Source organism: Rousettus aegyptiacus, unplaced genomic scaffold (genome assembly GCF_014176215.1).
Source record: "Rousettus aegyptiacus isolate mRouAeg1 unplaced genomic scaffold, mRouAeg1.p scaffold_m13_p_7, whole genome shotgun sequence".
NCBI lineage: Eukaryota > Metazoa > Chordata > Mammalia > Chiroptera > Pteropodidae > Rousettus > Rousettus aegyptiacus.
The window spans coordinates 16,943,590-16,970,403 of NW_023416310.1; the positions used below are offsets into that span (position 1 = coordinate 16,943,590).

Consider the following 26,814-nt stretch of genomic DNA (forward strand, 5'->3'; position numbering starts at 1 on the left):
AAGTCCCCCGTTGCTCACCAAAGGACCAGCTTCACCAGGACTAGGCAAGTTAAATGCAATACTGTCTTTTTGGAAGCCAGAAGGGACATAAAGTGTGGGAATATGTTGCCAAATGAATTTAGATGATTTTTTTTTTTTTTTTTTTACTTAGTGAATAATTAGCTACCTGTCCTGTAAACATGGAACAGTGGTGCCGGAGATAACTCTAGTATGATATAAAATTTAATACCTTTATTCTTTTTTTAATCGTTATTTTAGATGAGGGCGAGAAGGAGCTGGGAAACAGGATTTATATAATGTTGGAAAGCAAGACAGCTCTGACTCCACTTGGATTTCTATTGAAAGAGAATTATACTTCAACATGTCCGTTCCTGGGGACGAAGGTGGGAGAAGGGAGGGAGTGCAGGGGGCCCCGACTGGGAATTAGTTCACTGATCTGCACATAGTAGATGCTCAATAAGGGTTGGTGCGAGACCGAGGTGGTTTAGAGAGTCCAGGCCGTGTATTTGACTCCTGCTGCTGACTTCTTGGCAAATGCGGTCCAGGCACAGGGTTGTAGTGGAAAGGACATTTGACCAGTCCGAAGGCCTGTGTTCAGGTTCCATCTACACTACTTAATAGCCTGGTGACCTTGGACATGCCATTTAATCTCTTAAATGTCTTCTCACCTGTAAAATGAGGAGACTGGACTAGGTGATTTGAAAGGCCTCTTTCAGCTCTAAGGTTCTGGGGCTTTAAGTAACTTCATTTGCTTGTGTTTCTGTTTATTTATTAAAAGGCAAGGGGAATAGAAGTTTATCTCCTAGGACATTAAGAAGAAATGGTTAGTCTACATGGTAAACACCCCATGTCTTTAGAGATCTGAAGGAAATGCAGTAACTAAGAGCAATGTAGCAGAGTAGCTGTGTCATCTTTGGCAAATCCCCTCATTTATTTCTGCCTCAGTTTGCATATTTGTTAACTGGGGACTGTAAGTTGTGTTATGTTACTCTTCTTACATTCTTTTGAAAGCTGAGATAATGAAAATACTTTGAAAAACTTCAAGGCACTATATAAAGTATTATGATTGAGAAATGGCATACTTGTTATAGTATATCGATACGTTCCATATTTTCAAATGAATGAATGTGTTACTGTGGTCCCAGAAGGGTTACAAAAGGTATAGATTTGGGGTCACAACTCAAGGCTTACTTTCCATTCCCACTTACTTGATGGAAGTGAAATTTAGTTAAAACGGGCATTAATACAATGTTTCTTCTATAAGAGTAGGCACCAAGTAATTACCTCAGTGTTCTCCAAAGTAGGGAATGTTTTAAGGGGCCAGATATCTGTTCCCGGAGGCCTATGTCCCACCCTCTTCTCTAGACTGAGGCCATTTTGACACTTACCAGTGTTTGTGTGTGGAAGGGGTAGCTTTCTAAGTTTTGAAGATTTCACAAAGCAATAACGATGGCTATGTAGCGTGAGGCCGTTGGCATGTAAAAGTGGTGAGACGGTCCTTTCATCCAGGTCCTTCCAGGGTTTACTACTGGGGAGCAATGGCAGAAGGCCTCAGTCCTTGCTCGTGGGGGACCATCTCAGGCCTCTAAAAGTCCCATCCTAGAAACCAGCTCGCCAAGACTTTGAGAAGCTTCCCCACCCTATGCAAAAGGCATAAACAGCACCACGCCCCCCACCAGCAGGAAACCCACATCTGGAGCACCCCCATTCATCTTCTGTGCATAGAAGCGTTGCCCTCCATCAGGACAGTACCTCGAGAGCGGGCTTGTCTTGAAGCTGCATTTTCCTAGGAAGTACACTGTTTTTACTCAGGCTGTATATATGAATGACTAAAAATAGCAAAATTGTTTTAAATTTTATTTTTTTATTTTATTATTTTTTAAGCAATTCTTATCGATTATTTTTATTTGCATTATCTTGGCAGGGCTGATGAAAATTATAAGGGACTCTGTTAAACCATTACCATTAATCCTATCATCCCTTATTTGAGATAGGGTTATGTATTTTCACTTTTTAAGCATATATCAATGGATTCAATACAGTCACTACCTTGCAAAGAGCTAACTGACTTCAAAGTACATTTAATTTTGCTAAGTTTTGATACCCTCTCCCCCAACACGTACACTTCCTCCATCCCCAGTACACACATAGGTTAGGGTTATAAAAAAACTGAAAAGCCATTTTCAGTTTTTGCAGAGGTGTGAAGCAACGCACTACAGCCACAGAGGGGCAGACTCTCATCCGGGTTGGGGGGTGGCGGAGCGCAACCTGACCGCCTGGGCAGACCCCCGGAGTTGCAATTCCTGCGCAGTGTGGGAGGGGGTTTGACTGAAGGTCTTCGTTTCTCCTCGTTGGAGCAGATTCGGGAGCCAAGGCTGGTGGGGTGTGCTTGAGCGGCGCCCACCGCACCCCTGTCCGGCTCCACGGGCGTGTGTCTTTGTGTCCAATGGAAAAACCCTAAGACGACACCACTTCTTTTCTCAGACAAACAAAGCCCTCCAAGGATCTCAGGGCTGCAGACTGGTCCCTCGAAAGCTAACGCGACCCCCGCGAGCTCTTGGTTCCCCCCGGCTCCGCGTCCCCTCCCACCTTCCCAACGCCTCATTTTTAGCAGTGCTCTCATTTCCAGGCAGCTTGCCCGGGTTAGAGGAGACGCGCCTCAGGCACAGCGACCGAGATGCTGCGGGCGAGGATGCCAGGGAGAGGCCTTGTTTGGGAGATGAACGTTGAAGCGGGGTCGGGAGGTGTGGGCTGAGGACGGCGAGTGGGTGCAAAGGAGGGCGCTGGTGCCAGGAGGCTAGAGTCGAAGGATGGCGCCCTCCCTAGGTCCAGCGCGGCTGCCAAGCGGCCAGGTCCGGAGCCAGTCCAGCGCCCTCCTGATGCTCACTGTCCTCCGCCTCCAAGCCTCCGGGGGTGCGTGCAAGGGAGGGGGGTGCCGATGCAGGCGGGTTTACAAGCGCGAAGCCGCGTTGACATTGAATTCCAGCCCCGGTGCGTGCGTGCGTGTGTGTGCGCGCGCGTGTCCACGCGTGTGTCTGCCTGTGAGTCGCGGGGTGGGGGCCGGGCTAGACGCCGCAGCAAACCACGGCCCTCGGGGAGCAGAGCCGAGCGCGCCACCGAGCCGCGGCGCGCAGGAGCTCTGAAGCCATTCATGATTTTGGTGACGTTATTCTAGGAGTGGGTGAGGAAGGGCGGGGCCTCCTGGGGCCGAGCCCCGCCCCCCGCCCCTATAAATACGGCTTCCCGGGCTCTTTGTGGGGCCGCGAGCTCGGTGGAGAACCAAGAGCTGCGTCTGCTTTGCCAACGCCGCTGGCAGTGGGTCTGTCTCCGGAAGGCGGACCGGCGAACGCCCAGTTCCCGCACTCGGCCGCCCGCTCCCTACCTGCCGCGCCTGTCCGCGCCCGTGACATCCTTACTCGGGACGCAGTGACCGTTTTTAAATCACAAGGGCGTGGGTCAGCCTCCCCTAGGACTTCATGTCTGTATATTTCCCCATTCACTGGTGAGTATCCTGCGCCCTCGGCGGGCATCAGTCTCGCGGCCGTGGCTGCGGGGACCCCGCGCTTGCTGGTGCCGGCTCCGGCGCGAGGGCGGCGGGGAACTAGCCCAAGCCCGTGCAGGAGTCAACGTCAAGGTTGCAAAGGTGGGGGTGGGGGGACGGAGGTGCTGAGAGCATCCAGACAAAGGAAGTGAACTCCAAGCCCTCACTCAAGGAACAGCTGGGAAGGTGTGTATGTGGTGATTGGGTGCGGGGAGAAATAGGGGTCACGCCTGAATCCCGCTAATAAAAGCCCCTGTGCGGAGGGCTGCAGGAGGCGCGAGCCCTGCCTGACTCTGGGGGCTCCAGCTCTCCTCGGGCCTCTCCCCGCCCCCCTTTTTTTGTTTGTATGCAAGTCTCGGCGTCGAGGCCGGCAGTAGCAGGGCTGAGCTGGTGCAGCGTCGCGTTTGCAGAGCTCCAAAGGGTGGGGGGGCGGCGGAGAACGCTCTCCCCACACGTAACCGGTCTGAAGCCACAAGCAGCAGCACAAGCACACGCTGCACCCTCCCGACCCCTTGCCTCTCTCCATAGCCCTTAAAAACCGACGCGCCTTTGCAGGGGCCTGGGCTGAGAAGGAGCTGCCCTCTTCTGCCCGGGCTGGAAGGAGCCTGGGCCGTGCAGGGGTCGACGGAGGTTCGCAGCCCACCGGGAATCTGGGCTGGGAGGGATGCGCCACGGCGCCCCAGCTCGTTGCAGAGCGAGGCCTCAGGCCGCTGGGACTTGCGCGCCGGCCGCTGCTTCCTTCCTGCTCTGGGGAAGAGGAGGAGCGGCCGGGGAGCGAGCGCTGGAGGCTCCGGAGCGCGCTCTCAGGTGCGGGCGCGGAGATTCCGACCCCGTGGGCTCTATCTCCGGGCGGTCCTGCTCAGCCCAGGCACAGGAAAGTTCATGCTTCTGGCATCAACTTTTCGGGCTTGAGCCACAGTCCGAAGCGGGGAGCGAACACCCCTACCCCAGGCAAAGAGCCTGATGAGAGCCCCGTGCGCGCTCCCCAGGCAAAATTCTTTGGGGGGTCGACGGCAGCCTTTTCTTGACTTGGGAAGAAACTGCCCTTGCAGCCCCGGCTCCTCACCCGAAACTTGCCTGAAAACCCAGCATCTTCGCTTAAGTCATCCCTCCCTCGTCGTGGCCTGACTCTGTTTAGAGAGAAAACTGAACTATCAAAACAAAGTAAACATTCTTCCACCCCTGAGGCTTGCGTACCCCTCTCCTGGGCGCCCCTTCCCTCCCATCTCCATGATGTGTGTGAGCAGCTATTTGCCACATGGGTGAGACTAAAAGCTATCGGAGGCTTTGTGCGCTTGACCACTCAAAACTTGTCGAAGAGGTTGTTAGAGCCTCAATCGGGGTTATTATCCCCCTGAGAAATTAAGGGTTGGGGTTATTTTATAGTCGATTAGCACATACTTTGCACTCTCCTCTCCCTCGAGATTTGACTTTTAGCATATCTGCGAGATATTTATTATTAGCATTATGGTAACAAACAGGGCACTGTGGCTCAGAGAAGTTATATGACTTGGTTAAGATCACACAGCTCTTGATTGGCAGAGCTTGGACCAGAATCTATTGCTTGTTAACAAATCAATGCCATTTCTATTCTATAGTAACCACAAAATGAAGAAGAGTTTGGTACCCCTGTTACCTTGGACATGGTCTCTCTAAAACCTGCCCCACATTTTTATCTTTTTAAACCATGTGTAAAAAGCATGATGATGAAAACATTGGTTATTTGTGTAGTGAGTACATACCATTTGGCATTATGCTTTCCAGACTCTGTATGTGCCCATGGCTTGTGTGAGGATAAGGGAACGTTTGTATCCTGCTTTCAGAGTACAAAGTACTTTCACATGTCAGCCATTGGTGGGCCAGCTTGGCCCCTCTGGAAATTTCCTTTGCAATCAGAGTCTGGGCATCCTTAAGGCTTTTAATCCAGGGGATGTTTTTCAAGCTGTGAGCTTGCAGCTGCTGTGGCTGGGGCTAGAGAAGGGGGTTGGATGGCAGATGTGAAACTTGCAGAAAGCTGACCCCTTGGGGCTTAAAGTGAAGCATTTTGCAAAAAGGAACACCAGAGTGACAGAGAAATTTGGGAAGGCGACATTGTTAAACTTGGTTTCCCTGAGGTTGACCTGTTATTATTATGTAATAATAATATGCAGTTCCCTTGGAGAAGGAGGGGTTGAATCGGTTTTAATATAGACAGATGGACTTAGCTACCTACTGGTTTTTTTTGTTTTGTTTTGTTTTGTTTCTAGTTCTGTCACTTAAAAGAAAGTCCAGAGTCATTCTGTGCCGGTGGGGACTAGTCCAGGAGAGAAGGGAAGTGGAGGTTTGCCAGAGAGGTTTTCAGACAATGGCCTTTGTTGATCGAGGTCTAGGGCCCTGGTGCTCTGGGCTTATAAGGTACTTCCTTGGGGTGTGAACGTGTTTTTCTGCAAGTTCTGTTCTGCACACCTCTCATCCTTCCTCTAGACAGTCCCCTGATCGCACAGCAGAGCGCACCAAGAATAGGAATGTGAAAGTACATGTGTTTGTTGATTTTGGCTCTGGGTTTCTTGGCAGCCCTGACTATCTAAGATCGGCCGAGATGACTGAGGTGATGATGAGCACCCCATCCATGGAGGAGATTGGCCTCAACCCCCGGAAGGATGGCCTATCCTATCAGGTGAGTTTAGTACTGGGTTTCTTCTGGCGCTTTAGAGCCTAGTGGCTTTTGCTCGGCCTGGAGGTAGACTTTGTTCTGCATCCAAGTGCCACTTATAAGAGCTGTGTGACCTTGAGAAAGTCCCCTAATGCCAACAAGCCTCAGTTTTCTCATCTGTAAAATGGGGCAGCAATAGTCCTTACATCATAGAATTGTGGTGAAGATTCAACATGATGAGAGGATGTGTATAAGGTATTCATAATCCCTGGGACACAGTAAGGATTCAGCAAACATGAGCTGATGCTATTAATTACTCATCCTGGTCTCTCCGGCTCATGGCAGCTGAGGAGGAAGTAATTTACACACTCAGGATTCAGACAGAACTTCCCTTCCCAGCCATGCCTTGGGCAGTGGGCACATGGCTATGAGGGGTGGCTCATGGGGGAGGGTGGTCTAGTGGAGGAATAGTTCCGTCAAGTGCTGCTCTCTTCCTCAGGTCGATGGTTGACCAACCGATTCCAACCTCGAGTTAGTGTTCAAACTATTTAGAGCTGAGGAGAACTTTCCCCAAAGAGAAGCTATCTCAGGATCATTGTGGCTGGAATCTAGCTTAGAAATTGTCCTGTACGGTGGATTCAAAATACATAAAGAACCAAAATAAGTGACCGAAGTAAGTAAGTGCTTCGGATTGTTAATGCGGTGCTCCTTCTGGCCTGCCATGTTGCTCTGCCCCTGCCCCCAGGTGGCTTCAGAGCACCTGTGGTTACCTGCGGGGCAGTGAGCTTTTTAAGATTTCCAAGGAGAACGTCTAGGTTATTACAGTTGGAGGAGGAAGGAGTCTATTTTTAAGGGAAAACCTTGGGGCTAGGGAAATCGTATAGTGTGGCTGGCCTAGGGAAGAAAAAAGGGGATGTGATGGGCGCATTCAGCGATATCAGCGGAATGTCTGCCGTGGGCCATGCACTTTATAGATGCTACAAATTACTCTTTACCATAACTCTGAGGTGGGAATTCTTGCTCTGGTCCACGGATGAGGAAACGGGCTCAGACTCAGTAGGCGATGGATCATGTGTCTGTACCTTGGGTTGGTTCTTGGCTAGAATCCAGACTCACTCTGGCTGGTCATTCTTTAGAACCATTCTAAGGGCATTTATTTTGTAAAGGAAGAAAAACAGTTAGGAAGCTGTGTGGGTGCAAGGGAGGGAGGGTGATCAAAGACTGCCTAGATGAAAGCTAAGGTTGGGTAAGGTAGTTTGGCAGGTGACAGCGGAGTCACCCACAGACACGTTTGGGAGGTTCACGAAGGCCCCTTTGTTTTGTGTCAATATGGTCAAACCTCGTTCGCTGGCTGGAAATAAATATTCAGGTTGCCAGAGAGGGTATGAGGGGAATACCCATTCCTGGTAGTTTTATACCCTCCACACCTAGAGTGGGTCTGAGCGAGACAACTGAACACCCCACAGCCCGTGGGAGGGTAGAAGTTTCCTGGCTCACCGGCTGGGGTGTTTTCAGATACTAGTTTCCAAGCCACTGAATCAGACTGAATCTCTTTGTGGTTACAGGTGAGATTTTCTTTCAGCTCTGAGTTTTAGATTTCTATCACAGAATCTTTCCAAACACAGTCGTCGATATGTGTTGTGTGTGCTTTTTATACTCTCCTTTTGAATATGTCCCAGGATAAAGGGCCAGGTCCTTCGGGGTGCTTTTCTCAATGCTTCAAGTCCTTCAGGCCATTTTCCTGGGTTTGAGGGTGAGGGCAGGTGACGATGGAGGAAGGGAATACAACATTGGGTGAAGAAGCCGAGTCGGACTGCAATAGGTAGGAACTAAATAAAATCACCTCTGGACTCCTGAAATGTCTTGGCGCTGACTGAGAGCAGGGCCCTCAGTTCTTCCCTGTGATACTGGACTAAGGGCTCCCCAAGTTCTCACAGCCCCTCAGGAAACCTGTCCCTGAGGCCTGGGTGGAAGCTACTGCTCAGTTCCAAAATATCTTACCTGGAACTTTAAAGCAGTCGGTCACAGTATTTCAGAAAGGTCTTCTGGTCACCTGATGAAGAGAGACGGGGGAGCTTGCTATGTTTAAGCAACATTTATTGGTCACTCACTGCGTGGAACGTGCTGTGCCCGCACAGAGAGGCTTTAGGGCTCGCGTGGGAAACCAGCAGGTTCGTAACAACTGGAACACAGGGAGTCTGGTGGAACGATGCGAAAGCCTCCGTCAATCCAGGCGTGGGTGGCGATGAGAAGGTTTGCAAGGAGGTCAGACTGGGGCTGGGCCTTGAAAGAAAATTAGGACTTTGAGAGGTCACCTCCATCTCCAGTCTAATTTTGTTGCACCTTCAGATACCCGTTGGCTCAGCCCTGTTGCTGCCAGGTGCAGGGCTCTGCAGAGAGCGGGCCTGACAATTGCCATACGACTGATCTTCTCTGGGCCCACCAGAGCTCTGGGCACTGGCTGGGACGGCACTCGGCGGCTAAAGCCCGTCTGCTGTGCGTGCCCGGGCTGTGCTCAGATCTGGGGGTGGGAGATCTCGGAGCTCTGTTTTTGGCATTCTGCCTGAGGGTAATAATAGTACATGGCTTTTTACTGAGACCTGCTTTTCCAAGGAACCAAAAGTGGGAAGGAGACATCAATCTCAACGTGGCAGATGAGACAGACTCTCAGGCTTGTCATTTGACCTTGAAATAAGGTCGTAAAATAAATAGACACACAAGACTTTGTCAGTCATCCCCTCACCTTCCAGACCTACCAAGAACGAAGCTTTCCTGATTTCTCTGCCCCAGATGTGACCTCTTTCAACACCTGTGGCATTTTGGGCTCTGAAATGATGCTGCGCTGGGTTTTAAGGATATGAGTCATGCCTCACTTTCTCCCTGCCCAGGCCTCTAAGGGCAGGAAGTGACTTCTCACCCTCTTCGTGCCCATCTGCCATCACCCCTCTTGCGCCCCTCCCTAGCCCAAGGTGCCTGCTGGCTCAGGGCCTTCACGGAACAAGCGCTAAGTGATGAGGGTTGTTTCAGTGAAGTCCAGTCTTCTGATTCGAAAGCTGGCCACCTTCACTTCTGCTTTAAGATCTGTGAGGACCTCCTCAGGCGCATGCCTATCACGGCGTGGCATAGATGTCATTTTATCCCCTGAACGTTTCAGGTAAGCCCTCTCTCTTACGCTTAGAAGTAAGTGCATTTTGTGAGCATGTATAAAAATTAAAAGAGCTGGTGCTTTGTTTTGTCATTCAATTCGTGAAATCCATGTCGGCTCACTCACTTGGCACGAATTATGACACCCACTGAGTGAGTGAGTAAATGGTTACTAGAAAGTCTGAGTACATTTCGGGCGGGCTGTGGGTGGCAGCCAGCTCACCTGGGCTGAATGGGAGGGTCTCCATGAGGACATTTGTGTCCCTGCTAGCTGCAGCTCCCTTCCCACACTGCATCGGAGGCCTCCTGTTCTCCTGCCCCTGGGACAGGAGTGTCTTCTAAGGCCTTCTTCTTTTCCCCAATTCAAAGAAGTGGGTCAGTGGCTGCCTTGCGCGGCCTTCCCTTGCTTCCAGGGGCTCTCTAAGAATGTTGCATTTTGGAATGCCTCTCTGACTGGGTCTCCTACCATGCTGTCCCTGATTGGCCTGGACTCTGAATGGGGAAGGGTCCTGGGCATTTGCCTAGGGACACTGGTGCTGCCATAACCCAAGGGCCCCAGCAGAGCACGCTGAGGCTTCTGCAGTTTTATCGCCCTTGCCAAGTTCTAGATAGAGATATGGCTCCTTTATTTGCATTTAAAACTATCCCTTCTAAAACATCTGGACCAAGATCTGATAACTTCATCCTTCCCTAGGCTCTTTAAATTCCTCTCTGATCAGCACACATGTCCCTCATGGGCTGCCCTTTGTATTCCTTCTACTGCTTTCTTGGTCACGTACTCCTACCATCTGATGTCCATCTACCAGTCACACAGGCAGCAGGCGCTGCTTCTTGGGGAAGCCAGGGAGGATGTGCTGTAAACCAGAGGGAGCCGGGTCTTCGTGCTCCACTGTGCCCCGTGCCTCTGCCTTGCCTTTGATCCACAGAGCTCAGAGCTTCCCTGTGTTTTCCCCTGCATTTCCCAAGACAGGAGGGAGGGATATCTTGGCATTTTATATGGGAGGGAGAGGGACAGTGCGGGGTGACCTCTTCTTGCACAGCCCTTTCGTTTGCGTCTGGCAGTCCGAAAGCCTCAGTTCTAGCTCTGCTTTAGGACGGGTCTAAAGCACTATGCTGGATGAGGGCTAGCCTCTCCCCAGACAGGACCTCTCTGCCTTTTTTTTATCTCCCAGGCCCAACAAAAGCCAACTCCTTTCCCGCCCCCTCCTCACTCTTTCCCAGAAGCGGCAACTCCTCTGTCAGGGAACAGGCTCAGTTTCATCACTAAAGTCAGGCAGGGGTTCAGAGACACTTTGTCTTCGCTCACATCTACGCGGAGCCTTCCTTTGTGACGACGCCCTGAGCCTGGCTTTCCTTGCGCTCTTCCCACCTGCGTGAATGCACACGTTGAAATGAGTGACGGGTTGAGTGCCCTGCCCAGCCGAAGCCCTCAGAGAGCTTCCTCTTCCATGTCTCTACCTCTGTCTCCCGCAAGCCCTGGCTCATGGGGTGGTTCTGGGCATGAGTCAACATCTACCTTTGTCTCTTCCTCCTTGTGCCCCTCGTCTTGTTGTTACCCCCAGCCATGGTGCCCCACATGTTCTGCTGAGCGGCCACATGGAAGGCCTGTGGCCACCAGGAAACCATCTTTCACAACATCAGACTGAAAAAGCCTCAATTGTCCCTGGAGAGACACAAAGCTAAAATTCCAAAGCCCTTGGCAGGAGACGTCCAGCATGGACATGACGTGTTACTGGAATCACAAAGAGTTTTCTTTCTCCTATCCCTACCTCCTCCACCCTGCTCCCTCCTTGGTACAAATCACAATCATGTGATGATGCGGGACAGGCAGTTATGGCCACATAGTTCAGAATCACAGGAGGTCTATTACTTTGAGTGCCGTTGGGCCTGTGTCTGCACAGACTGCCTCCTTCTGAGTCAGTGTACCCTTTGTTCAGATCAAGTCTGCTTTGTAAGAGGGATCCAGCACCTTCCTTCCTAGGCCCAAAGCCTTGACACAAACATCGCGTTCACCAATTTGGAATGCCCCTGGGTTAGGGCCTGCAGAGGGCTGGAATTATTCCCATGGGGCATTCACCACCCACCCACCCCCCCGCCCCCAGCACGCACACCAGGGTCACAACAGTGAGTCTGTAGCCTGGCCAAGGAGAAAACAAGCTTTCTCCACGTTCCTAGCCAACATGCTGCACACTGGAACCACACAACCCGGCCTTCTCTCAAAGGGCCCGTGTTAGGCCTGACGCCTCTCAAGTGCTGGTGTGTGCATCCATCCCCAGAGCAGGGTCCGTGTCTTAGACTGCGCTTTGTTCCCACACGCCGGCCACGGTGTTCCACGATGGTTGCTTACTGAGTGCTGAGTGATGGGTCGGCGGCCCCCTCTCTTCCCTGCACCGGGAATGATCCCTCTCTACTTCGGCCATCCTGTGGCACAGATTTTTGTAGGATCAGCATTTTCTTTACGTCAACCCAGTCTCCCACGCTGGATGGAAAGGAGGATTGTACCATTAGGCAAAGGGATGAGTTTGGGTGATAAATCCTGTGACTGGAGCCAAGAGCTATTCCTGGGTGTCTAGTGAATGTCCTGAAATGATCTTTCAGGCCCGAGTCCTGAAATAATCCTCGGAGGATATGAAGACAGGCTCTCATTTACACGGAGCCCAGAGCTGACAGGGCTTCTCTCCCTTCCAGTGCCACTTCTGCTGCCTCTCACTCCACCGTCTGCCCTTTGCCTGTCCCCAGGCCCCCACAGCTCAGGAGGATTCTTTATCAGTAAATCAAATCCTATGCCTGCTGCTTCACTCTTTGACTGAGGGAGGGCCCCTTATTTTACAGACCGGTCTAAGAAGAAAATTGAAATTAGCCAAAGGTTTCTCCAGACTGTTTTCCAGCCAGCACTTTGACCTGAAGGGCTGTTTAGAAACTCCCTTGGCCCCCTCCCCGCTAGAAACAACTGCTTTGCACCGTCAGAATCTCTTTTTTTGGTAAACCGTTTAGAAGAGGCACCTGAGCATTTAGCTGAAGCAGCACTGACTACTTGCTTCTCGATCAAGAGTTTTATTGGAGCCAATGGGAAGGAAGGTTCTGGATGTCTCACTCAAAGGAGAGTTGGCCTGAGCAAGGAGGGCATTCACAAACCTCAGTCCAGAGGTGGCTGGTCTCTAGGTCTGACTTTCTCCACACTTGAACCTGAAGGTGGTTCCCAGACATAATTAATAGTATAACTTGAATTTGTCTTCTGCTTTTACTTTGGGGAGTGGAAGCACTTGTTCAGCTTGGAATTGAAAGGCATCCTTGGCTTTCCCAAGGGTGTGTGTGTGTGTGTGTGTGTGTGTGTGTGTGTGTGTGTGTTTGGGGCAGGTGGGAGTGTGTGATAATTATAAAGGTACAATTTATTCCTTTTAGAAATTTATGAAAATATAGAGAAGTGCAAAGAAAGAAAACACCCATATTCCTATCACTGAACCATTTTGGTATATTTACTTCCAGGTTATTTCTATGTGTTTATATTTAACCAAAAAAAAAAAAGAAAGAAAGAAAGGAATTGAGATAATATTGTCTATGCTATAGTGAATCTTTTTTTCACTTACTCTAATACTGTGGCTGTGTTCCTATCATTTCGTTTTCTTTGTATAATGGCATTTATCTTGCCATGCACCACTTCTTACTGCTGAATATTTAAGTTGTCACATATTTTGTTCTTATCAAGAGCACTGCTCTGAGCCTCATTTTTCATAAATCTCTGCATAGGTCTGATTCATTTCCTTGGAATAAATTCCTGGAAGTGGAGTTAATGATTCAAGGAGATTCAACATCATTAAGCTTCTTCATTATATATTACCTTAAAAACAGAAAACGACAACAAGAAAAATGTTTATCAAAATATAAGCTTCCAGCACTGAAGGCTCCTCCAAATAGAATCTCAGAGGTGTAAACTCTATAGAGATGGAATAATGGAGGAGCTTTGTGGGGTGAGTCAGAAAGGTGTTTGGTTATTTTAAAGTGTTTAGGAGATGTTGTATGCCTTCCTCTAGTTTGTTAACTGCTTATTTTGAGCAGAGATGGTAACAATTGATGGTGTTCAGATAATTAGCCAGCATTGCAAAATAGCTGGTGATCAAATTCTTGTCCCACAATGGGTATGTTGACATGCTCTGTGGATTACAAATGTGTATTTGTATATGTTATGTATGCAAACATGTGTATTGCCTTACTTATCTCCTTTATTCTATTAATGACATGGGAGCACTATGTGACCTTAAAGAAGCCCAGGGAACTTGCCTCAACCTCGAGACCCATGATGGTTGAACAGATAGATGCTTAGTCCCCTGGGCCATCTCAGTTTTCCTGGGGTTCCAGGCCTGGCTCATAGAATGGTCGTGGTTCAGAAATATTGCTTTCCTGAAATCAAGGATGGACTGGGCTCTAACAAGGAGATCTGAATATACTAGAAGTGTGGGGCCCAGTGTTTAACTCTGCAAGGCTCTAGATGCTTAGCGACAAGTAAACAGCCAAGGACAATATTCCAGTAGGCTCCACATACTTCTGAAGATTTCAAAAGTTAATTTAAGTTTTAACATAGATAAACTTTTAAAATGTTAGTATATTTTTATGGTAACTACCTATGATAAATAATACTAGCTTTCCATTTATGTAGTGATGACTTTTATTTAAAAAAGTATTTTAAACAAGTGAGTAAAGAAAAAACATAATCGAGCCATTACGTGTGTGCAAACATGAAGGAATAATGACAGTGGCATTCAACTCCTGGGGCCGACGACACCTGTTATGATGAAGTAATTTTTTTTCTTCGAGTCGAATGTATCCTCTTAGATGGCAGCTATACTAAATTACGACATCTGTATTTCTTTGGTCATTTGTCCCCTTGGATATGACAGTTGAAGATCAGAATCTTTCCAGTCTGTTTTTTTGGCATCCTAATGTTGGAGATTTTTATATATATATATATATAAAAGATGGAGATTTTATATATATATATATATAAGATGATATATATATAAGATATATATCATCTTATATTTTAAAGTATTAAAATCGGAGGACAGCTGCCCCTGGGGTTCACAGAAACTTTCCAAGGGATATGACAGCAAACAGCATTTTCGGAAAACCCATTTCCACATCTTCAACTTCCTTCTGTTGCTTTTCTAAAATTGCATTTCCTGAAGACAGGCTTCACCAGTTTTCTTTTCCTACCTTTCCTGTCATAATGTCCCTCCTCCTACTTATAAAAGTAGGATCTGCCATTTGCCCTCCTGTATCTTTTAAGGTTCTTTTCCCCAGGATATAGAAACCTTGGGGACATCAAACAAATGGATCATTCAAAATGCTTACTGCCTAGGAAGCTCCATAAATGCCATTCATAGCTCATCCTAAGAAACCAGTCTCAAAAAAATATACTTTTGTGTTTCATAATTACTTGTTGTATGTTTATTAATCAGTTATATACTAATAGCTACAATAAGCCAATCCAGAATTTTTTATTATTATTAACGAGCCTTAGGGTCACAGGATATAAAACTATTAAATGTCAATTTATATGCATAAATACATCTTTTCATTGCAGAGAAGTGTGAAAAGCTAGTGACTAAAAACTTTCAAACAGGAAAATATATTATGTTAAGAAAAATCCTATAGGGAAGTAGACTGGAAATACAATTTCAAGGAGAGAGAAGAATAAGATTTGACTTAGGAACTTGTTTATGAGGTTTTTTTAAAAAATAGATGATGGTCGATATCAAACTGTTATATTATTGACAAGCTACTGAGTGCATTTAAAAGAGTGGTATAAAACTTGTTTTTTTAAATTTAGTTTTTATTATTTTTTTTAATTATTTTTTTTTTTTTTTTAGGCGAGGCAACCCTTGGTTGACCTCACAGATTGCAAGGACCTTGTCAGCTCACAATCCCTCATTTTTGATTTTTTATGCCTATAGTACCTGGCCTTCCTAAGTGGTCTCCCATCCAAGTACTAACCAGGCCTGACCCTGCTCAGCTTCTGAGATCAGATGGGATCAGGCTCGTTGAGGGTGGCAGGGTCGTAGACTAAAACTCTTATTTTAAAATGTTAACACTGATAATATATCAGGAGATATGCATTTAAAAACATGTGAAAGGAGACACAGTTTTTTAGGGAGTACACAAGCAAAACGTTTTAGAGGCCATGGACATATTCCACTTTTCTCGGAATCAAAACATGGCCCTGCAGCGTCTAGGGCGGGACGGCACCTTTGAGATGGGGCCCATCTCTCAGATGCGCTCTCCAGTAGCATGGCGTCATGTCACCTGGATGTTCTTTGGACACTGGCAGTGACATCCCTGTCACTCAGACCCTCTCAGCATAGCAGGGTTATGGACTGCGAATCTGGGTAACTGGCTTTTAATCTTGGCTTTGCCACACTCTATGTCATAATCAGGCAACTCACGTCACCTCTTTGGGCCTCGATTTTCCTCTTTGCAGGGGAGAGTTGATTGTAACATTTTCGTTAGAAAATTGTATAATGAAGTGAAATCCTTCATCCTGATCCAAGATCCACCCCTGGAGTTAAAAAAAAACCTGCTCTCTTCTTTATATCACCTTGCAAATATTGAAGGCAAGGTTCTATGTTCCCCTCAAATCTTTTCCAGTTTTAAAATATGTTGACCTTGACTTAGGTGGTCATTATCCTGAGAGTTTTTATTTCTCTCGGCCAGCAGTTCTCAAACTCAGTCCCTTTTACATTCTTAAAAATGATTTAGGACACCCAGAGATATTTATTTATGTGGATTATATCTTTTGATTATATCTTTTGTGAATTATATCTTTAAAATTTTAAATTTATCAATTCCCTTAAAAATAACAATAAAACCATTACATGTTAATATAAAGAATAGTTTATAGTAACAAAGATACTATTTTTCAAAACAAGAAAAGTTTAGTGAGAAGAAAAGCATTGTTTCACATTTTTGCAAATCTATTTGGTATCTGCCTTAATAGTAGACAGCTAGATTCTCATCTGCTTCTGCAGTCAATCTGTTATGGTATGTGTTGGGTGAAGTTAATGAAGAAAATCTGGTCTATGCAGACATATAGTTAGAAAAGGAAGAAATATTTCAATAGCCTTTTCATATATTTTTCTTTGATATTTCACTAAAACTCTACAAATAGTAATTCCTTAGAAGTTAGTGGCAATGAACTTCCTATACTCTTACATTAAAATCCATTAGTCTCTTTTGCACTTCGAATTAATCTTTTACCCATGCTTGGTTTTGTAATAAGGTTCATTGATCATTTGGAAAATATAGGTTCACTGAGGTATGCAGATCTTCTAAATGTTGATGTATTTCATTATATAATACCAAAAATTCACAGTTGTTAATATCTCCATTGGTCTCATCAGAAAATTTTTAAGTATTAGGAAACTGCCCAGTTTATGGTAGCTGATACAAGTTTTCCAAAATTCTGATTTTTGTTTCAAAGCTCAGTTTTTATCATTGGTAACAATTGCCATCAGTCATTTTTTTTTTTAAGTGACAGGTTCATTTTACTCATTTTTGAGAGCATGTCTGCCAATTACTCAGGTCTAAATTACCATAGTTTGCGGATTATTCTTTCAAGTAAAAATGGTGTTCCGTGGAACAGGTGGTTAGTTCAGCTTGCAGCTCAATCACGTAAGTGCCTCATTTTCCTCACGATAACCATTGTGCATCGATATACAGAAGAAGCGTTTTACGCTTACTTTCCATTTCGTTGCATAGAATATTAAAACAATGTGCACTTAAGAGTCCATATTTAATAAAAATTAATTTTAACCACAAGTGTGAGGTGATGAGGAATATAATGATTACTAGTTTGCTGCTGCTGCATTCATTAATTTTTGCTAAGGTGCCGGCAATGTCACCCACCATTGTTTTTTATACCATTAGTGCAAGTGTTAACATAGGGAAAAGGCAAATAACATCTTAGTATTATTAAGAAAATGCTTAACTCCTTGCATATCCCCTTTCTGAAAGGACCTTGGGAATTGAGCTTTGGGAACCACTGCTTTAGACTGACCAGAACACGTTTTGTCGGAGGACAGCAATGCGCTCACCGCCCTGTTGGTACAGACAACCTCCATGAGATGAGGGGCCACTGGGCATATAGTCCTGTTCGCTTCCCTTTTTTTTGCATCGATGCTCCCGTTATGATCAATTAAAATCTTCAGGCCTCTTTTACAGGACCTACTATCAAGCAAGGCTTCTTGTTGGGGGAGAAAGTAAGATTTTAACTTAAAGAAAGACAGGTAATTTAGTGGGTGACCTCACTTTGGGGCAAGGTGAGTTGGAGGTGATGGATGTCCTCCAAGTGGGGACATTTCCCAGAGGGTGGGAAGGTGGAAGTGCAGCTGTAGTGTGGGGAAACCTTACCCTAAGACGGACAGGCAAAGCCGGGAAGCTGCCTGAATCTTAAGAAAAGCCTAGGATGACACAGCGTCCAGGGAGACACAGGGAAGATGCCGTTAGGTCAGGTGAACCTGAGCAGCATCGTGAGAATCAGGATTGTGTATGAGGCCAAAAGCAGGCTGACTGGCCTGGTCATGTGCTGTAGAGGTGGTGGTAACCAAAGGCCATGGGGCAGGGCTGTAAGGAGGTCCTAGAGATTTGAAAGCTATTTCCATACAGGGATGGGTTTGGAAGCCTTGTTTTAGGGGTTAAGAAAGGAATTCCAGAGACGGATGGGATGGCTGTGGACTAGATGTTCAAAACTTTTGTTTCCAAAATGAAGAGTGAAGGTATGGTTGGAAATGGCAGCCATGTCGGTCTAGTCTTTCTAAGAGGAGGTGTGGCTGTGGGACATTTGTAGAGAGGGATCTGTCTTCCCCAGAGGTGACTGGAAGGCACACCTTCTTTCCAAAGGGCAATGATGGCATAGTTGCAGGAGGTATCTGAAATCATCTCCCGCCTGATAACTGCAGCCTTTTCTCATCACCCTGGAGAACTTTGAGAAGCATTCTTTAAAGTTTCAAAAGCCCCATCAGCTTTCTGGGCCCAGAGTTATCAGTAGTAATTAGTGCTAATTAATTGGAATTTGGAACTCTTGACTTGCAGGATGGGTGTGTGTTTGAGAGATGTTTATGAGGATGGTGTTTATCCAGAGGATTTCCTTTTCTTTTAAGTTTCAAGGCTGGAGGCTTAAGCATCTTTAATCCAAAGGAAGGAGATCCAACAGTTATAAAGCCTCAAATATCTGCTCAGGTCTCCTATGGATTAGAGACACCAGACAAGGGTAGGAGAGGGTGAGGTGGATATTCCGTAGCCCCAGTCCAAGGGAGATTTGAGTGAGGTGAGAATCTCAAGGATGGCAAACCCATGACTCACATTAGAATGGAGACCAGAGAATGTTTTTCCCTCCCCAAATCCAGTAAGTAGCTACGCTGTCCCCTTTACACGATTCTTTCTGTTCTTACCAGCCACATTTCACTCTAAAAAGTCAATAAAATGCAGACGATGATGATGATAAGATAGCAGGAGGCAAGGATTTCAAAGGGGATATTTCTTGCCTTCACCTATTGTTCGGGGGCCAAAAGTGGGGTGTACTTTTCATTCGAATTAGTCACAACTCATTCATTCAGTCCTTGGAAAGCCCAGATGCTGTTAGAGATCTGCCCATTGTTATGAGCCAGCCCCTCCTGGGAAGGGATAAACACACAAGGCCAATCCATTGTTGTTCTTGAGCAAAAATAAGAAACCTAGGCTTTGAGAAGCCATGGGGCAGGAAGGGGAGGTGCATAATGAGAACACCTCTAGCTGTAGGGGCTTCTGCTGAAAAGCCCAGAATCTGGACAAGGCATTGGCTATCCTTCCCACTGGCCTAACCCAGGCCCTGGGAAAATGGAAGCACTGGGAGGAAAGGGATGAAGTCGAATCATGTCTCCAAAGAACCTGGCCTAGAATTCGTGAGCACAAACCCAAGAGTGCTGCTAAGCTGCTCCTGTCCCAGGCTGTAAATATTGATTTTCTGGTCCTTTGCTCTAAATGTTCCTTGGAGACCCCAGCTTTATCTAATAACAACCATCATTAGGAATTTAAAGTTTATAGAACGTGTTCATACATACCTCTATGCGATTCTCCCCAAAGCCCTATAAGGTAGGAAATACCATTAATCCCAATTTATAAATGAAGAGGGGAGGGGGATGGGCCTCCACATCTCTGAGCTGGTCCAGGACTGTGCTGGTGCTCAACATATAGCATCACAGACTCCTTCCAACAATACTATAAAGTGGAAATGTCTTCCTCATTTTACTCAGTAGGTAACTGAGGCTCAGAGCAGTTCAAATGACTTGACCATAATCACAGAGACAATATGACATGGGGGCCAGGTCAAAGCCAGATCTTTCAGACTCCTGGTCTACTAGTAGGAGTGATTTTCCATAGCAGGTCAAAGGTTGATTTTTCTTTCCCCCTCTGGAACCAGAGAGAGGAAATATAACTGTAGTTTTGTACGCTGAAGCGGATGGCTCCCAGGGCCTTGGGGCGCTATCTGGTTATTCATCTCAGGTCCTCTGCCCTGCCTCCCCTGTCTGCCCCACCCCCAGCACTCCTCTTTCTTTTCTCTGTTCCACCGGAGAGGAGGAGCAGGATGGCCAAGCTCCTGAGGTCTCGGCTTGCAGAGCTGGTAATTAGCCCTTTGTGTCCAGTTAACCACCTTTCGTCTCCTCTACCTGCTGGTGTCCGCTTTCCCCATTAGCATCGCTCCGCCCTTCGCTGAGCCCTCCACCCTCTCTGTGTCCAGCTTGGGCTGTTTGTCGGGCATGATGGCTAAGGGACGCGGGCACACAGGGGAGGGCTGCTGCTACCAGAATCGCTCACATTTTCCATCCGAGGCGCCAGGCATCTCTCTCCTCTCTCCACCCTGGAGACAGCCAGGTTTAGGTCACCTGGCTTAGAAGCAGACAGTTGATAGCTTGGCCCCCAAATTTCGGGCCTTTGGAGCTCTGGTATTGCCTTTCAGCTCCCCTCCATAGCTGAAATGGGAGCTGACTGGCAACTTTTTATACTTAAACAAAAAGCCTGCTGACTAATTCCTCATCTCCAGGGGCTCACCCTCAACCCCAGACTTGGGCTCTGAGGCTGCCTGTGTTGGTCCGTCAGCCAGACGTCCTGAGTTTTCCTGGACAGTTGTGCTTTCATTGTCCTCATATTTAAACATTTGTGTTTGTGGCGTCCAGTGCAGTAGCCACTAGCCACATGTAGCTATTTAATTTAAATTTATATTATATTTACATATATCATAAATTTAAAAATAAAAGAAAATTCAAATTTTTCGCCTCATTTCAAGCGCTCGATAGCCACATGTAGCTAGTGGCTACTGTCAGGCAGCACAGACAGAAAACACTTCTATTATCACAGAAAGTTCTGTTGGACCAACTCTGATCTATAAAGCCAGAAATCCTAGTATATTGGCATCCAGACCACATCTCACAGACCGTTTCTTCCTCTTAGAAGATCTTGATTTTTGCTTGACCGTTCAAGTAAACCCATTTGCGTTTCCGAAAACATCAGGGCCCGTTGGCATTAGAAGCGACCTGGCGAAGGAGGCCTCTGAAGACATGTCCCCTATAAAATTTACCAGTATCAAGTTTGAACGCCTGCTGTTTCTACACAGTGGGACCTGTGGGACCTGGGATATTCTTGATGTGTGTGATCTTCAAAACTTCACTCCATTTACAAAAGAGGGAACTTGGATGTCTATTAGTTTCATCCAAGTCATCAGCTGTGACAGCCTTAATGTGGCAGCTGGATGTGGAATCCAGTGCTGGCAGAAGGAGGGGGGTTGGACAGGGTGGAGAGAATCGCAGCTGGGGACGGATGCTTCTAAATCTGCCCTGTCCTGGGAGTGAGGCTGCAAAATGCCTATCCGAGCCTCTCCATCTTCCTTTCTGGACCTAAGCCTTTGCTACAGAATGAAGAGACAGGATTTTTTTTTTTTTTTTTTTTTTTTTTTTTTGGTGGGGAAGGGCAATTTTGGCCTTTTTTTCTGTCCAGAGAGCAGAGGCGCTTTGGGGTAAGAGATTTAACCAGAAGCAGTTTCTTTTTGGAACAGGGGCAGTTCCTTATTCCCTGCCAGTTCGTGCAGGCAAACAGCATGCCGGGCTGGCCAGCTGCCTCAACCCTACCTGTCATGTGCTTGGCGAGTCTGACTTGAGTCCTTTTTTCCACTGCCTTCCCCACCCCGTCAAATTACAGTTGCAACCTCTCATTTTTCTGCTGCCTAGATGATTAAAAAGCATGACTTAGTGGAAAAATCTTGACCTCCTTAGGGTCACCCTCTTAAGCAGCTGTCGTAGATAAGATTGTGCTGGCAAAATACTCAGCAATACTTTGCAAGGCTTTCTGTCTGTATGTAAGGAAATGAGAAGCCGTTTGCTTCTGGGTGCCTTTCGTTTGTCTTTGGAGAGAGCTACAATTTTCAGAGGCATAAACTGGTATTATCTGATAATAAAGTAAAATCTCTGATGGAAGGGTTAGATTATTATAGCGATTTTTTTTTAAATGTAATTAACAGACTTTGTAAAAAAAAAATTTTTTTTTTAATGGCGCCTGCTTTGAACAATTCAGGGAGCGAAGTTCTCTGGCGACTAAGCAATACCAGAAGTTCAATGCCCAGACTTCCCCCCAAGGACTTAAAAGACTTAATTTGCAGCTCCTGGTATGAAAAGCATTGTTTGGAGTTATTTTAATTACTATGTTAGTATTGCTGCCTCTTGCTCGGAGATTGAATACTTACTGTAGTCCTGTTGAAACTGTTCCAAGAAGGACATTCCGATTTGAATTTAGCATATGTCATCTTTGTATTTGCCAAGATCTTGTACCCATCTATTGAGATGTAAAGGTCTCAAAAGGAGAAACCGAGGCACAGGTGGTTGAGATGACTTGGTTGGAGTTATATAAGTGATATCAAGGACATAGTAAGAATTTGGGGTCTGTGGCTGAACAACATGTTATTAAATGAATACCTCGCTTGAAGTCCTTTAGCTCTGAGTTTGGGTCTCCAGTCAGTCACTTCCTAGTTCCATGGCCTTGATTAAGTTACTTGCCTTCTCTGTACTTCATTTCCTCATCTATAAAATAGGGGTCATAGGGGTCACACCACACACACATACTTCATAGAATTATTGTGAAGACTGAGATTCTGCTCAGCAAATGTGCCTGGCATATCTTCCACCACCATCATCATCATCATCATCATCATCATCATCATCATCATCACGTATTCCCTCCTAATTTTATTTAAAGACCTCTTCTTGGCTTAAAACCAAGTTTCATGCTCTCTACCCTTATTGTCCTCCTCCTACTGTTGTCCTTGCTTCTTCCTGTCCCTTTCATGCTTCCTCAACTTGGATGATCGTAGTTAGAACCGGTTGCCACCTCTCTCAGCTGGGGAGTCACAGGGTAGGCATGGCGCTAGGTTTGAGGTCAGAGGGTAGAGTCAGGGGCCCAGGTCTGTCCTGGGCAAGGTGTCCATCTCCTCTTACTATTTCTCAGCATTGTCTCGGGTCCTGAAGATTTAGAACAACTGCCCAGACTGAGAAGCTCAGCTTCAGGACCTGGCAGCCCAGAGGATTGTCCTGGGGCCTCCAGCAGCTGAATGGGCAGTTAAAGCCCAGAGTCTTGCCCACTCTCCCTGGTCCGTTTTCTTTTTGTAAGTTGGGAGTGTTGACCCAGTCACATCCATTTATTTCAAAAGACATAGTGCTGCTGAGGAGAGCAGATCTAGGAGTGAAACCTGGCTCTTCCGTGTGACCCGTAGCTCCCCGGAGTCCCGTTGCTCCTGGATGGGAGGTGTGTGAAAAGGTTTTATAAACTGTAGCATGCTTTCCACTCATTGGGCTTCTCCCTGCTCAATCCCAAAGCTGGGCTTGGAAGGGCAACTTATGTCGTCACCCGAAAGGAGGAGCTCCACGTGAGGAGACATGAGGCAGGGCCCAAGGAGGCCACTGGACCCTCTCCCTGCTCAGCACATGCGGGTCTGTGTGCACAGCACAGCCCAAGGGCAGAACTACAGAGTTGGCTGTGTCAGGAGGAGAAAGACCACACGGGGGCGGTGGGGGGGGGGGGTCAACCTTTCCCATGCCTTCTTTCACCTCCATTCACCGAGCCCCTCCTCTGCCTTGTTTTCCTCCTGGCTGCCATTATGGTACTTTTTATAAAGCTTGTTAAGTCTTTAATGATGCCTGGTTGTGCAGCTGGCTTAAGACTTAATCCCCAGCAATAGGGCTTTATTGGATAAATGGTTAATAATCACTTGTCTGCAGGGATTGGGGAGGTTTTGAGAAGGCCCGTGATTCCTGGAACCCCCACGTGACCTGTGATGTGATCGGTGACGTGACTGGGACAGCACAGCTTGGGGTTGGGGGATAGTAAGATGAGCCACCCTAACGGCACCATGGAAGACCTGAGTTTGTAGGAGAGTACTCCTTCTACTTCTGGGTCAGAGGACACCTGTCTGCTGCCATAGACTTGTCTGGATCTCAGCCAGGCACGGGCAGTCCCCAGGGTGTCTCCACCCACTCCAAGTATTGCTTTCCTTTCTTTGCCATTAACAAGCCGTGTGACCTCAAGCAAGCCTCCTGACCCCTCTGGGGCTCAGTTTCCTCATCTATCAAGTAGAGAGGTTGGAAGAGATGGTCTCGAAGGTGCCCTGTGATTCTGTGAGCTCCAGTGTCCCAGACGAGGTCTTCTCATTCCTGCTGTTGGGTGTGTGTGTCACTGAGGGCTGTGAACAGCAAGAGACCAGCAGCCTGTGGGATTAAGTACTTAAGCTGCTGGGCAAAGAATTGGGTCAGCGGTAGTCACAGGGCAGTGTGAGCAAAAGGAATCCACAGAGCCAGGCATGGCCCTTGATTTTAGAGCCCGTTGTGGAGTTTCTTCCAGCTCTGCACAGGACAAACAGTAGGCATGAAAAAAGCCTCATTGGTGGGACTACGGAAAGAGAAGTAAATTCAAGTGTCGAGCTGTTGAGGGGCCTGGATTTTTGATCCCAGCTTGCCTGTGACTGGGGGCCACACCCTCAACCCTTCTTTGGCCTTGACTTTACAATTGGATGGAGATCAGAACCCATCTACTGGCGGGGCAGGTGGTATTGGGGCATGGAAACCAGACATACCTGGGTCTGAATCTCCTTCCGCTACCCGTTTGTAGGCTATGCGATTTGGGCAACCTCTTTCTCCAAGCTTGTGATTCTTTAAGATATCAACAACACCTATTTATCAGCATGACTATGTTAAGTCAACATTCCATAAGTAAAGCACCTGGAAGGTAGCCAGTTCACACTAGGTGCCAATAATGATCCTGGGGGGAATTTAATGTTGTGGGACCTGTCATAGTCTTTGCCCTGCTGGAGTAAAATGCTTGCTGAAGTCTACAGCCATGCTACCCTGAACAAGCCCGATTCTGTCTGATCTCGGAAGTTAAGCAGGGTTGGGCCTGGTTAGTACTTGGATGAGAGACCACCTAGGAAGACCAGGTGCTATAGGCGTAAAAAATAAATAAAAAATATGGGATTGTAAACTGACAAGGTCCTTGCAATCTGTGAGGCCAACCAAGGGTTGCCTCGCCTAAAACAAAACAACAACAAAAACGCTTGCTGAAAATAGAGATGCGACTTACTATGGATGACACAATTTTAAATTCGTTTAATTGAAAATAAAATGAAATAAAAAGTGCAAAAAGAGCTACCCCACCCTTTAGACTTGCTGGCAGTGCCCTGAGAACTTTCAGCTTCAAGCTAAGGGATGGTTTCCCACGTTGCCCCAGAATTCACTCCCCAGCTCCTCCCGCCTTACCCGCGCCCGCCGCCGTCCCCGGGCATAGCACAGCCCGGGCGGACAGCCGGTGCTCAGTCCTGCATGTACATGTGAGGTGAAGGAGTGGAACTTTTCTTTTCAGATCTGTACGTGACCGGGCGCTCGCTCTGTTTTTATTTCAGATCTTCCCCGACCCGTCAGATTTTGACCGCTGCTGCAAACTGAAGGACCGCCTGCCCTCCATAGTGGTGGAGCCCACAGAGGGGGAGGTGGAGAGTGGGGAGCTCCGATGGCCCCCCGAGGAGTTCTTGGTCCAGGAGGATGAGCAGGACAACTGTGAAGAGACAGTGAAAGAGAACAAGGAGCAGTAGAGTTCCCGCCGGCGGCCGCGGGGTCACGCCAGACAGCATCTGTACCTGAACTGTGTTCTTTCCCATTGTGATGGAAGAAGAGAGTGAGCCACAATCGTTCTGAAACATCAGACGATGGCTTCCGTTTTGCACCTGAAAATCACTGAGTGGGTCTTCTTTTCTTTTCTTTTCTTTTTTTGAACTGTGTCGGGCAGTGGAGCCCTCTGCGACACTTTGCAAGGCCTGAGAAAGGAAGCTGCTTAGAGCAGGGGTGGGGGGGTGCGGGGAAGCTGTGTGACTTCGAGATCATTATCTGAACTCAAGCAGCTAGAGGCAGTGGTGGGATTCTGGGGGGTGGGGGGGGCGGTAAGGGAGATGTGCACAGCGAACAAAGAACATTTGGTGTAAAAAAACAAACATGAGACAAAAGAGAAAATACACTTTTTAAAGAAAACACTGAACAGAGAAGTACAGCCAGGAAGTACTATTCAGTGAGCATTTACTCTGGCTGCTGGGGCATCAGACAACAAAGTCTTCATCTCTCTCTCCAGCTTCGCCCACTGCTAGCCTTTGCTTTTATTTCGGGTGTGTTGTCTATTACAGGGGAGGCAGGTAAAGGAGAGCAGGAGAACCCGGCTGCCTACAAAGCCAGCTGGAGGAGATGCTTGGGAACGAAAAAGGTCTCCCATTCCTTCTCTGTGGACCCTCTGCTCCGAGCTATGTCAGGTTCACCTACAAGCGGTAATCTGGAGGTTGTTTGTTTTTTTAAGAGGCAGGGCTGTTGAGCTCCAATTTGCCTCTTTTGCCCCCCGCCCCAGCCCTTTTAGGAGTAGTGAGAGTACTTCCTGCCCTTGTTGGAGAACCCAAGAGGACGCTTGGACACAAAGGTCCTTCTGCAACTGCTCCCCTGGGACTTAGTCTGAGCAGAGCGGGTGGACTCTCCCAGGCTGGCCCTTCCTTCTCTCCACCACCCTTTCCTGCCCTGCTGTGGGCTCTAGCCAGCCTGACCAGCCGCAGTCCCCACTCCCATGTGGGCTCTTGGCCTATTTTTCTGGTAGAATCTGAGTGGAGAGCAGAGGCTTTTTCTGTTTCTTGCTGGGGAGGTGAGCTTTAGTGCAGGTCTCAAGAACTGCAAGGCCTGGGAATTATTGGATGAAGCTGAGGGGGCTCTCACGCAACAGCCTGGAGATCACGTTTGAAACTAAAGGCTGTCATGAGATCCCTGGCTTCTCCCCATGCGTCACCGAGTGCAGTGGGGAGGGCAGTGTGGTGAGGGAGCATAGACGGGCGATTCTCACCCCTCCCCTCCCACCTGTCACCTGTCCCTAGCAAGGGCACAGTTGCAGGAGAAAGTTAGCCTTGGAC

At 47.4% G+C, this 26,814-nt stretch overlaps 1 protein-coding gene and 2 pseudogenes across 1 annotated transcript; 2 read left to right on the forward strand and 1 right to left on the reverse strand.

Moving 5' to 3' along the window:
- The first annotated feature begins 3,262 nt into the window (after positions 1-3,262).
- Positions 3,263-25,728, forward strand: LBH (LBH regulator of WNT signaling pathway). The gene is made up of 3 exons (XM_016136079.2): positions 3,263-3,502; positions 6,095-6,197; positions 25,282-25,728. The coding sequence occupies exons 1-3, from the start codon at positions 3,477-3,479 to the stop codon at positions 25,468-25,470; spliced, it is 318 nt and encodes a 105-aa protein (XP_015991565.1). The 5' UTR covers positions 3,263-3,476; the 3' UTR covers positions 25,471-25,728.
- LOC118606273 lies at positions 15,260-15,378 on the reverse strand (annotated as a pseudogene).
- Positions 24,713-24,831, forward strand: LOC118605908 (annotated as a pseudogene).
- Positions 25,729-26,814: the final 1,086 nt, after the last annotated feature.

Coding starts and splice junctions, on each gene's coding strand:
- LBH (XM_016136079.2), top strand. CDS start 3,477: ATGTCTGTATATTTCCCCATTCACTG. Junction 3,503..6,094: donor GTATATTTCCCCATTCACTG/GTGAGTATCCTG, acceptor GTTTCTTGGCAG/CCCTGACTATCTAAGATCGG. Junction 6,198..25,281: donor AGGATGGCCTATCCTATCAG/GTGAGTTTAGTA, acceptor TTTTTATTTCAG/ATCTTCCCCGACCCGTCAGA.